Raw genomic sequence first — 12,850 nt, 5'->3', positions numbered from 1 at the left:
AATACCACTCTTACTAAAAACTTCATCAAAGTCTATCAAATAAAGTTGGGAGAAAAAAGATTTGTATTGCCATGTAACGGTTTTTTTTTTTTTGTTAAAACTGACTGGAAAGTGATGTACCCCTTACAGCCGTGCGTGTGTCGGCGAGCGCCGGCACAGACGGGGTCCATACTTGTATAGTTTAACTTGTTACAAATAACTACAAACTTGAGATTGGCTAATGTTTATAAAGACAGACGAGAGAGAAAAAAAACTCGCCGTTTGACAGTGTTGACTGTTGAGCTATTGTGCGCAGTGCTCTAAGCTGAAACCTTGCGAAATAAATACGATGCCACTGAATGAATGACTATATTGTACTCTGATATTATATTACGGAATCAAAAAGTGTACATGAAAACATCAGCTCTCCTACGGTTATGCGTATATTTGTTATTTAGGCGACTTTACTTTAATGTTATGTAAATAAGATTAGTTTTGCAATACAATGTTCAACATACTTTTTTTTGGTTCTATTGCTAAAGTCGAAGCGACTCTTTATGTCAGATTATGTAGATTGTAGGTATATGACTATTGTATCTTGCCCAATGTGGCATATTTTCTGTTTTTACACGCCATATTGACACAGTCAAGTTCCACAGGAATGTTCATGCCACATAAACATAAAATAAAATTAGCTTATAATGCTTAGTTAAGATTTGCTGCATAATTGTGTTCATAGACTGAGAGGATCCAGGGAGGGTATGTCGTAAGAGGGTAGAGGCTGATTAGGTTTGATTTTCACTGAAAAATAATGGGGGTAGGTGAGGCTACACAAATGATTTATTGCGGGGCCATCCAGTAATTTTTCTCGCTTTAAAGGCAGTTTTCTGATGGCATAATACTAAGGAGGTGCGCACACGTCCGTTGTCTTTTACGGTTTTTCACCGTTTATCGGTCTGTAGTGTGCGCTGTGCGATGCAGTTCTTAAGTAATCAATTTTATTAATAATCGTGTACGTTTGCTTTTTATGTACGCGATTTGCACAAGCAAATATATTATATTGCAATTAATAAAATTAGTTTTGTGCGTCTTTATCTCTGACAAGTGATTAAGCCCTAATTCGCGTTAAAAAGCGTTGCGTTAAAACCCAGCGTTGCGCCGAACATACAAAGTGCGCGTTAAAAAAGCGTTTTCGTGTGAACATACTTGGGAATGCAATGCTTGTTCTATTTGAAACGCATTTTTAACGGACGTTAAAAAGCTGTCGTGCGAATGGGGCCGTAGTGCTTTAAGAGGGCTCTCTCCGTCACTCGTTTCCACTCGTTTCATACAATCGTAGTTCCAATTTCATTTGAATATTAAGCAACCTAAGTCCATGAAATTTTGCAGACATATTCTAGAAACTAATATCTATGTCTGTGGTTTTCCAGATTTCTGTTAAAATATTCGGTTTCAAAGTTACGCGGTCTTAAAATTTTCATACAAATCTTGGAGCCCCTGTAATTTTAAAACTACATATTTTTAGAAAAATCTAAAACACCACAGACACAGATATTAGTTTCTAGAATATGTCTGCAAAATTTTATGGACTTAGGTTGCTTAATATTCAAATGAAATTGGAACTACGATTGTATGAAACGAGTGGAAACGAGTGACGGAGAGAGCCCTGTTAAGTCTTCCGACTTTGCGCTTGAGTGCAACAAAACTGTCATGTTGACGCGAAAAATTATGAACATGTAACTTATTGGATGGTCCCTTTACAACTGGTTTGGAACGGACACGAGGAACCAAAATTTATAAACTGATTAAGTTTTCTAAAGTGACCGAAACTATAGATAGACTTAGTAATATCTAAAATAACACAAATAATAAATTCACACAGAGTGCCTGTTAAAAATCATTCTCATGCGTTGATTGCAAATTAGTTAGCCATAATTTTGATTTGTTTAATTTTATTTTTAGTTTAATTTTTAGTGTTGTCGAAATAAATTTCGTACACAAAATTATTATATTTTATTTTCTTTTTATCAAGTTTGTACTGTGTTTTACAACACAGATCTTATGACGAAGCAGGCTTGCGTATCAGACCATTCAATATTCTATCTTTTACTCTTAGTGTAATCTAAAAGTATGAATTTAACTATTCTATGATATTGGACTATTCTCGTAAATAAACTCATTACTCTGATACAGACACGGCTTGTTTAGGTTAATGTTATTTAGCTTTATTAAACTTTTAAGTTATTTTTGTCTCAGCAACGCAAAATTTGTATAAACAAATGCGTTGCTGAGATTATTATTTTTTACGTATATTTGGGCTTGTTTACATACATTAATTTAGTTAAAGTTTTTATTGAATACAAACAGGATTAATTTGTTACCAAACAATTATTCAATAAAAATTAGGATAGGTCTTTTTAAATTGTATTAGCAGCTCATTATTATTATTATAGGTTACTGGCGTTTAAGAACTGAAATAAAAATTAGTTAAACACCATCGTAATTGATTTTTGATTTCATATATTTCGCACTTTACAAAAACACCAAGGGTAATAAGACAAGACTAGTTGAGGTGCTCAGATTTCATTCTAGCAAAGAACTTATTTCTTGAATCTAATAGAATAATGAAAATATTAGGTACTACTAAGTTACTAGGTGCTACATAATATTTTTGTGCATGGGGATACTGGCGACAACTGAATTACTGGAAATGGCTGTTACGTGAGGGAGACTCCGTGAATTCCTCCTAAATTCAATGCTAAATTCCCTTTAGTGTCGAAGCATTCTGCAGCAATAGGTAAGCATCATGGACGTATAATTATTCTCTATGGTAAGCATTGTAGGCAGTTGAACATGGACGTTGTACCCAGCTTTGACTAGGCATGTAGGTATTTGCTTCAAGTAAGTATTGGAAGTGAAGTCTCTACTACTATTATACCTACTACTACCCGTACATGCACCAGGGACTGCATTTGAAGCTTTGAAAGACCGCGAATACGGTGCTTTACACTACTGACGACACGACTCGCGCACATAGGTACTTGGGCGACTTGCACCGTGTAGACGCACCTTAGGTCTATATAATCTGTATTGTAATTTTCGTCACTTCACATGTGTCAGTGTGCACAGACTACGAATCCGGAGCTTGTGTGTTTTTTTTTCTGGTCGGTGTTCTGTGTCGACTTGTCATTTTTTATTTTCATCCTAGATTTTTTAAATCAATTTTGTGCATTTTCGTGTATCATTGTTATTTGATTGTTAAGACTATAAACGATAAAAATCTGAAAATGAGCTTGGAAACATCTTCAAATAATGGTACAAGTAAGCCAGAACGAAAACACTACGATCGTACCAAATCAGACGATTTACAGATCTCTAGAACGGACATGAATATGTTGATCATGAATTATTTAGTCACAGGTAAGGTTCTTTAAGCTTTTATGTAGAAAAATAGACTCAGGAAATAGTAAAAGTTTAATGCAAAGTATTTAGAATCAACGACATGCAATATATGAACATCTATGAAACAAAGGGTGTCCAAGAGGCCTTGATTTTGAGTTGAGTCAAGATAGAATCAAATCGTCGAGCCTATAAAAATTGCATAGATTTACCTAGTTTTATATTGTTGAATCCTATAGTGTTTTTGTTGGTTCAGAATTGAGCAACAGATCATCATAATTTTTGAATGCATAAAGGTTTTTTGAGCTGGAAAGTTACATATTCTAAGAGATCTCAAATACAGGATAATCTAAATACTCCATGCAGCTCATGAAGTTTCTGGCATAGCCTAGTATATTATTGTAATTGCTTTTTGAGCAGTCCATACAAACATCTTATTTATATTTACTATTTATTATAAGCATAGGTACAAACAACTGCCAAAGAAACATATTGCACAGGCTGAGCTGTGTATATTAATCTTGCATGTTAGGTAGTGTGAATTTGGTCTTTGCATTTCCTCCATGCCTTGGAAAGCATGCCAACCCACCTGCCCTGGTTATTATCACTATTTACTGATGAGAGTTGAAAGGGCTCTTAGTTAAGTCATAATATTCAGAAGGACCTGGTTAGCCACAAAAGCATTCCACTGTGTTAATCGTTATATGGTGATAGAAGAACTGACTCATTATGTTGTATAAAGACTTGACTAGAAGCACTGTTCAGTGCCGAGAAGGACCAGCAAAAAACTCAATGATTGCTGATTTGATGTATAATATATAAAATATATATAAAAGTAATTGCAGTCCCGCACATTGCTGGAGCAAGATAAATAAATAAAATAAAAAAACCTTATATTTATCCTTAATAAATTTCTAAACAAAGAATTGGTTGACAAAAAAAAATAATTTTCATTTTAATATTAAGGACCTCTCATTGAGTAAAGGCCTCTAAAAGGCTGGAGCAAGATAAGATGGATTAAGTCACATATGAATATTATTATTTTCAGAGGGCTTCAAAGAAGCAGCTCTCAAATTCCAACAGGAGGCTGGCTTACAGGAGCCTGCACTGTGCAGCTCACTGGATGAGCGTATCATGATCAGGGAGGCAGTGCAGGGTGGCAGAATACCCGAGGCCATCTCCATGGTCAATGCATTGCATCCAGAACTGTTGGACAATGATAGATATTTGTACTTTCATTTACAGGTAAATCAAATAGCTGTACAGCCAATGCGGTGTAGAGCTGTCATAGACAGCAATTACACCCGTAAGTTTTACTTATGTAAGTCTAAGTAGCTTACATAATTAATTGACAACCAATTTACTAAGGTAAATGTACTTACAAGAGTGTTTACGTTAGTAAAGTCCTAAGTTAATCATGTAAGCTAGTATGTGAGTAAAACTTACAGGTGTATACCCCTGTTGGCTTTTAATTTTTATTGTTTTGCCCTGATGCCCCTTGCATTGTTGTTATTCATTGCTGAGGGTTATAACTCCATTCCATAAACTACATAAGATTAAGGTTCTTTTTGATGTAATAATAACAAATAACTTAGGATTAGGAGAAGTTAAGGAGATTGAACTGTGGGTGGTGTATGTATATATCTACAATCAAATGATTATAAATTAGTACCTAAACTAATATATTATTTTATTATTAATAATAATAATAATTAAACTTAAATACTTAATAATAATACTTAAATAATGTGGTGGATCTCAGATCTGTATGTGATTCATCTACAAATTAGGACGTAGGTAGGCAAGATATAATCTCTGAGTACTATTCTTTTTAAGAAACAGTTTTGGAAATTCTTAAGTTTTTTACAACAGTAATTTAAAAACTACTTTATGAAGTTAGCCTCTTTTTTGAATAGACCGAAAACCTCTCATACACTCTCCAAAATTACTCAAAACATTTCTGTACTTTGGATATGGGAAAGTTATGCTTTACAGCATCTCTGGTATACATATTGTTTCAGCAATTACAATTACTGGAGCTAATCCGGGCAGGCAGAGCTGAGGAAGCCTTAGCCTTTGCCAGTGCCACGTTAGCCGAGGCCGGAGCAAATGATCGCAATGCCCTCACTGAGCTGGAAAGATCCCTCGCTCTATTGGCCTTCCCCGATCCTCACACTTCACCGTTTGCAGACCTGTTGCTGCCTTCACATAGTCAAAAGGTATTATTTTTGTGTCTTCCTAAGACAGTTGGGAATTGGGATGATGTTTATATTTTTGGGGTGGTTTAGATTGATGTAGTATTAAGATACCGTAGATTCATTTGACTGATTTTGACGAAATTTAGTACTGACATAGCTTGCATCCGGGAGGATGGGCATTTAAGCTCCAGCGAAATCAAAGTATCTACAAGATTTTAAATGTCAGGTCACACGTCTGCATGGATTTAGGCAGTGGTTTGGACTTTGGTGTAGTTGTGGGCATTTTCTAGTTATTTAAAATCAGATTACAGATTTTAACATTGGGCTCAATATACTCTTTGTACCACCTTTTGCACCTGTACTCAAGCAAATAAAGGATATTATCATTATCATCAAAAATATGCTCCTGAGAAAAGCATATTATACTATCGAAGATTATGTAAATGATAAAAAAGCGTGGATTTGACCTGCAATTCGCTCCAGCAATGCGCAGGACTTCAATTGCTTTTATACATGGCATAATATTGTATATCAAATCTTTGAAAAGGGCAACCGCCAAGTTTCTTGCTGGTTCTTCTCGGTAGGAAAGGCATTCCGAACCAGTGGTAGATGCTTTTGACGATTCAAAAGAACTTGTAAAAGTCTAATTGAATAAAAATATTTTGAATTTGAATTAAATTTCAGATTGCAAGCGAACTCAATGCAGCCATCCTAAAGATGGAGAACCAAGAATACACAAACCCAAAGCTCTGCAGCTTGCTCCGCATGATCCTCTGGTCGCAGAGCGAGCTGGACAAACACAACGTCAAGTACCCAAAGATGACCGACCTGGCCAACGCCACAATAGAACAGCCAAAATGAAACAAACTGAGGAAGAAGAGTAACTTGTTTAGATGCGATTGATATTTTAAGGTTTCTTACGGAAAATAAATGCGGTGGGCTGACGAATTATAATTTGTAATGTAATTTGTTAGGGCCAAAGCACACACGACTCTATAAGTATCGACAATGGGGAACTGCCACTGCCAATTTATCCCGACAGGTGGCGCATAAGCATACCGGCCATAGATATAGTATATCATGTGGAACAGCTGTACTGAGCTGTCATAAGCTATAATTTTAATTTTACCAAATAGACTGATAAATCACCCACTGTGCAGGTTCAAGGTTAGAGATATGCGATTCAATAATTGCTGATCATTTATAAAAGATCTACAAAAAGGTTATCATGTGTGCTTTGGCCCTTATAGACCACCTGACTGTGGATCTGCAAAAATCTTTATCATACTATAATAATTAGGAGTATAAGATCCTTAACACTTTTGCCTAAGTATTTAATAGAGTTAAAAGTGACATCCAAACAGTGACATAATACATAATTAATTATTTATATCTATGAATAGTAGTTGACAGTATTACTATGAAAATAGAAAAAGATATCCGGACCAGACTTACTCCATTTATCCACCTTAATAGCTCGTTCACACAGGCTGCGCAAGCGTAGACGTCACGCGTAGCATTGCGTTGTATTGTATGGAACTGTATGAAACATGGCACACCGCTCGCGTAAAGCGTGGACGTATGCGTAACCCGGTGTGTTAGGGGTTTACGTGCGTCACTACGCACGTGTCACGTGATTATTGTACTCATGATTTTTGCAGATCCTTTCAACTGACTCAAATAATCCGTAGCTATCGCTAGCTATTAATTTACTTGTAGATTTCCAAATAATAAAATTTATTTAAGATAATCTCATTCAACTTGTGAGGGAACTATTATAATAGGTAGGTACTATAGATCTCTGTGCAACTATGTATTTTTGTTTGATGTTTGTATCTGATGCTCTTCAGGAAATAAATAGACAGTAAGCAGGGCGTCAATAAATGAAACAGGTCTTTGAGAAGCAGATTATGTACCAAAATTTGTTAGCTGGCCTTAAGTACTCGTAGTTCAATTATTCTGGTTTTCCTTGATTATCCAGAAGTTACATTAATTTCGTTTTAGAATTAAGATAAATACTTTTCGATAAAAAAGAGGTTGATAAAAAAATTCCATAGGAACAGTAGCAAGATATGTTTAGAATAAATTACAAGCAATTTAGATCATTGATAGATATATTTTTACGAAATCTTGCATCCTAGGAATAAACTATGCACTCTAAAGAGTTTGCATCTAAGTTCTAAGGGTAACCGCACTTTGAATGCGAACTTGTACGTAAGCGTTATACTGCGGGACGATTCGCTAACTCAGTAATCAATCAATACTAAGCCCTAATTCAAACAAGCGAAAAAGCGTTGACGTGTGAACTACAACTTGAACGATTTTTTACGGACGTTAAAAAAGCTCTCGTATGAATGAGGGCTTCTTCTTCTTTTCTTCTCTATGGCGAATGAGGGCTTAATGATTGCCACAGCTGATTTGACATTTATTTTTAATCCATTGAAGGTTTCCTAAGAAAAAATATATTAATATCACTCAGTAAAGCATCTATGTATAACTAACTCGATGTCAGATTAGCTTGATAGCTATGATTTCAGTTTCGTGTTGATCACTGAGTTAGCGAATCACCAAGTCGCTGCTCGCACGAGTTGAGTGCATACACTATATACGTTTTTCTCAGACAAATACGAGTCTAAATTCGTACGAAACTAAACTCGCGAAAAAAAAACAGAATCTGGGTCACAATAATTTTTATTTCAATGAGATACCAAGATTCTCGGATTGTATTTAAAAAAATCAATTCGTTATCAAAATGTTTCAATTCTAAAAATTAATAACTTGTCTCTTATTTAATGAATTGTTGTCAAGACATAGATTTTTGTCTACTAAATTACTTCAAATATACTTTTAACTGAGAGACAGTAGAGTTTTCCTAATTTTAAGTATTTTGTATGTAATTTTAGAAATAATAAAATAATTTATTAATATTTTATTTGACTTCTTATTTAACTCCAGCATAATTATTATTGGTATATACATTAAAAGAATTATTTACTAAAACTGATCGCATACCTAGTCGCACCGAATACGTCGCATGCATCACAGTATGAGGTCAGATTTTTTTGTTTATTGGAAAAGCCACTAAACGTACCACCATAGACTATTATAATAAGTGTAAATTAAAAATTAATAACACCCCCCGACAAGTGAAGGTTACAGTAACTAGAAAAGACCTGATAACTTTCAAACCGCTGAACCGATTTTCTTGGACTATTCCGCGCCTACGATCCAAAGTATCTGAGTTTTCCAAAACATAATTTTCAAATAAATAATTATATATCTAGGCAACGTCCATCTTGACAGCTTAACATTTGTCAATTGACATAATATTATGAGCCTAACGGTTATCTAACCTTCTTTTCTACAAGAAAACTAGAAAAGAGCTGATAACTCTTAAACGGCTGAACCAATTTTTTTGGATTATAGCTAAGAACACTCTCGATCAAGCCACCTTTCAAACAAAAAAAAGTAAATTAAAATCGGTTCATTCGTTTAGGCGCTACGATGCCACAGACATACACAGATACACACGTCAAACTTATAACACCTCTCTTTTTGGGTCGGGGGTTAAAAATAATATACGAATTCCGTTAATCCACCCCCATCTGGGATGTTGTGGAACATAATTTTGAATACACACCATATAGGGTGGCTGTTTTAGGGTGATAAAAGAAATAAGTTAACTCTATAATAGAAATATAACATGATTTTTGTTTTTTACTGATTCAAATAATCTTTAGCTATTGCTAGAAATCAATTTATCCCACATAATGGATTAGTTACCTACAGCCCAAATAATGCATTATGTTATGCAAAATAATCACATTCAAATTAGGAGAGAAATCAAAATGTATAGTAAAATTCCTGACCACATTATAACAATCGAGAGTAATATAGCATTCATTAAAAACATTTCTAATTGAAAAAACCTATTACAAAACTAGTTACAAAATAAACGACTACTTTGACGATTAATACAGCGCCGTCTTCTGAAAATTGCTGTGCCCCAACGGGGTTCCAATATTGATATAAAATAGGAAGGATATCCATCGAAGAACCAGAGTATCTTATCGACATAGAAAGCGCAACCTTTGAAGATTCCCCATAGGTTGGATAGACATCAAAGGAGGCGCACGGAGCCGCTGGATTTAGGCGGCTCAAGATCTTGGCATGTGGACAGTGGAAGTCCATACAAGAAATCTTTGTTTAGCTTTAGATGTCTGTCGGTTGATTTATTATTTATAATAGACTAAGCAGCTTTCGCTGATGCGTGAAGAAGTGTTTCGAGTTTTCCAAATGTTTGTCTAATCTATTATGATAAACTTCCAAATGTTTGTCTATTCTATTGTGATAAAATTCCAAGTCTCACACTAATCTTATTGACAGAGTGAGGGCACTCTCGATTAAATTATGTCAAATATTAGGCTATGGATGACGTGAAATCAAAGAAAAATTGGCGATTCATGGGCTCCCTAGCGTAAATGTAGGAAACATTTGACACCTGCCAGTAACATTGAAGCGTCAACGTTTTATTACAAGTTCCATAACTGTAGTGAGCTGTGCTACTGAAGTGCGATCAGTTTTTCACAATAGCATTAAACTAATTACACTTCCATAAAGTAAGGGAATTCATTTGACGTGTAAGGTACAGTATGTGTCACCAGCCGAGCACGTAATCTAACGCCTTGGAGATGATTCCACTTGACCGCTGGGGCACCGGGGCGTTGGGGATCGGTGTGGGGCAAAGAGATCTTGCAGTGCTTTGTCTGAAAATAAACAAAATCAAACAACATTAGAGCATTAATTAATTAATTATTGTAATTATACAGCCGCCGCAATAGACAAGGTAGGAGTTGGAATCCCGCATCTCTGGTCTGCTCTGGTGGGAAGCCAGATTAGAGATGCGGGATTAAATTAACATTAATTAATTTCTGTTCTTGCTCTAAGGCCCTTATTGTGGTAAATAATTTTGAATACCTCCCTGGTGCAGTGGTAAGCGCTGTGGTCTTATTAGTGGGAGGTCCCAGGTTTGATTCCCCACAGGGGTTTGGAATTTCTTTTCTGGTTTGGTCTGGTGCCAAGCTTTGGCTGTGGCTAGTTACCACTCTACCGACCAAGACAAGCGATTTAGCGTTCCAGTATGATGCCGTGTAGAAACCAAAGGAGTATGGGTTTAATGAAAACTGCCATACCCCTTCCAGGTTACCCCACTTCCATCTTAGACTGCATCAACACTTACCACCAGGTGAGATTGCAGTCAAGGGCTAAGTTGTATCTGAGTAAGAAAAAAAACTACTCGTACCGTTCCATAGTAACGTTGGGGCTGGTGTCGGGGCGGCGCGGCGGCTCGCGGCACTCCACGACGCCCACCATCACTCCGGGCAGCACCTGGCGGCCGCTGAGCGCCAGCGCTCGCTCCTTCTCCGCGCGCGTCGCGTAGCGGATGTGGGCCCAATTGCCAGGGGTGGGATATTGCTTATCTAGAATAATTATTTTCCTAAGTAACAAAGCAATCTGGGCCATATTCACATGTTTTTAGGGTTCTGTACCTGAAAAGGAAAAACGGAACCCTAATATGATCTCTTTGTTGTCTGTCTGTCAAGAAAACCTATACGGTACTTCTCATTGACCTAGAATCATGAAATTTGGCAGGTAGGTAGGTCTTATAGCACAAGTAAAGTGAAAAATCTGAATATACTGAATTAGTGGCTATTACAAAAAAAATTTAAATGTGTTCACAAAAAATTTAATTCACTAATTAACTATTTATGGATTTTTTCCCTTAGTTTTGCTATAAGACATTGCTACCTGCCAAATTCCATGACTCTAGGTCCACAGGAAGTACCCCTATAAGTTTTGATTCCCTTTTCTTGACAGACAAACACACAACTAAGTGACCATGGGTTCCTCTTTTCCTATTGAGGTACAGAACCCTAAAAATATACAACAAATGATTGAATATTACCAAGTATAGCACCACAGTTACTAAATCTAGCCAGCACTGTGTTCGCTGCATTGGGTGGAAACCCAAACACTGTGACCCAGTACTCATCCTGCTCCTGACAACCATCTTGCCATGCTCCATACGATTGATTATTCACATTATTTACATATGAATTCTGCATTAAGGAATTATTATTGCCATAGCCTAAGAAACTGTTCTCTTGAAATAACGACTTGTTGACAGAAGGTTCGCTCTTTATAGTGTCAAATAAGTCTTCTATGGGAGGTCCGTTGGTCTTGGCCGAGTATGAAACGTTGGGTGACTGAGGCATGTTAGGGTATATGTTCTGATGGTTGTATAGGGCTTGCTTTTGCATTGACATGTTCTGGCGATATAACTTCTGTTCTGGGGTGGAAGTTTGAGTTGGGCTTGTTGGGGAGCCTGCAAGCAATACAGAAATAATTAACGACATGGAAATAATCAGCTTTGCATTAGCTGCCTTAGTATAGTAATGAAATTTGTAGCCTTTAAAAAATGGTAACTGCTGAGTCTTTGCTGGGTCTTCTCAGTAGAACATGCTTTCTGAACCAGTGGTAAAGTCCTGACTTGTCATATTATAAGGGCCACAAGTTGGACTATTTGAAGTAACAAATTACATAATATTATCATCAGTCATACAATATTGACATTTTTTTTTTCAAAAGGAGTTACACCCCACACCCATATCAGCTTTGCAGTTATGTGTAGTCACACATGCATACAAATATGTCTTCACTTTTTAAAATATGACAATGGTTTCAGGTCAACATATACAGAGCTTATGGCAAAGCAAGACGATTTCGAAAACAGATTCTACTGAGAACTACCGGCAAGAAACTGCAGTTTTCCTTTTCATAAGGCAAAGAAAAGGAGTAATGTCTTATAATCAAAACTTACCAAAAGCAAGACTACGGCCTTTCGTTGGTGACAAGCTATTCGTCCGCGGAGACATCGCCGTCATAGTCGGTGGATTTATTTCGCCCAACAAGAAAGGAGGCAAATATCCCACGTTAGGGCTCCCAGAAGGAGAATGAGTTGGACTTCCTAAAGTCATGGGTTCCATTCTAAAATGCTTTTGCAGTTACTCTGTATTATCAATCACTATTATATTTTCTAATAAATACATAAGTTACTTATGTATTCGTTTTTCTTATTTAGGTACTTAATTACTTTTTAAAATGCATAACTCGTTTACCGGACAACGACAGCAATGAAATATGAAATACGAATTTGACATTTAATTTTAAATTAAATGTGATAAAAGAAGTCAACGTCAGTTACTTGTATAGTA

At 36.1% G+C, this 12,850-nt stretch overlaps 2 protein-coding genes across 2 annotated transcripts; one reads left to right on the top strand and one right to left on the bottom strand.

Annotated features, from left to right (window-relative positions):
- Positions 1 to 3,125: 3,125 nt before the first annotated feature.
- LOC123866970 (glucose-induced degradation protein 8 homolog) lies at positions 3,126 to 8,680 on the top strand. The gene is made up of 4 exons (XM_045908779.1): positions 3,126 to 3,399; positions 4,427 to 4,623; positions 5,400 to 5,597; positions 6,261 to 8,680. The coding sequence occupies exons 1-4, from the start codon at positions 3,267 to 3,269 to the stop codon at positions 6,435 to 6,437; spliced, it is 705 nt and encodes a 234-aa protein (XP_045764735.1). The 5' UTR covers positions 3,126 to 3,266; the 3' UTR covers positions 6,438 to 8,680.
- Positions 8,681 to 9,992: 1,312 nt separating this feature from the next.
- Positions 9,993 to 12,776, bottom strand: LOC123866965 (nucleoporin Nup35). Its single transcript, XM_045908775.1, has 4 exons — positions 12,457 to 12,776; positions 11,542 to 11,961; positions 10,879 to 11,056; positions 9,993 to 10,342 (listed from the first exon to the last, which is right to left on the bottom strand). Exons 1-4 carry the CDS (start codon positions 12,620 to 12,622, stop codon positions 10,234 to 10,236), a joined length of 873 nt encoding a protein of 290 aa, XP_045764731.1. The 5' UTR covers positions 12,623 to 12,776; the 3' UTR covers positions 9,993 to 10,233.
- Positions 12,777 to 12,850: the final 74 nt, after the last annotated feature.

Source organism: Maniola jurtina, chromosome 7 (assembly GCF_905333055.1).
Source record: "Maniola jurtina chromosome 7, ilManJurt1.1, whole genome shotgun sequence".
NCBI classification, from domain to species: Eukaryota; Metazoa; Arthropoda; class Insecta; order Lepidoptera; family Nymphalidae; genus Maniola; species Maniola jurtina.
The sequence above is the reverse complement of the archived record's forward strand: the minus strand, read 5'-3'. Positions and strand labels throughout refer to the sequence as shown.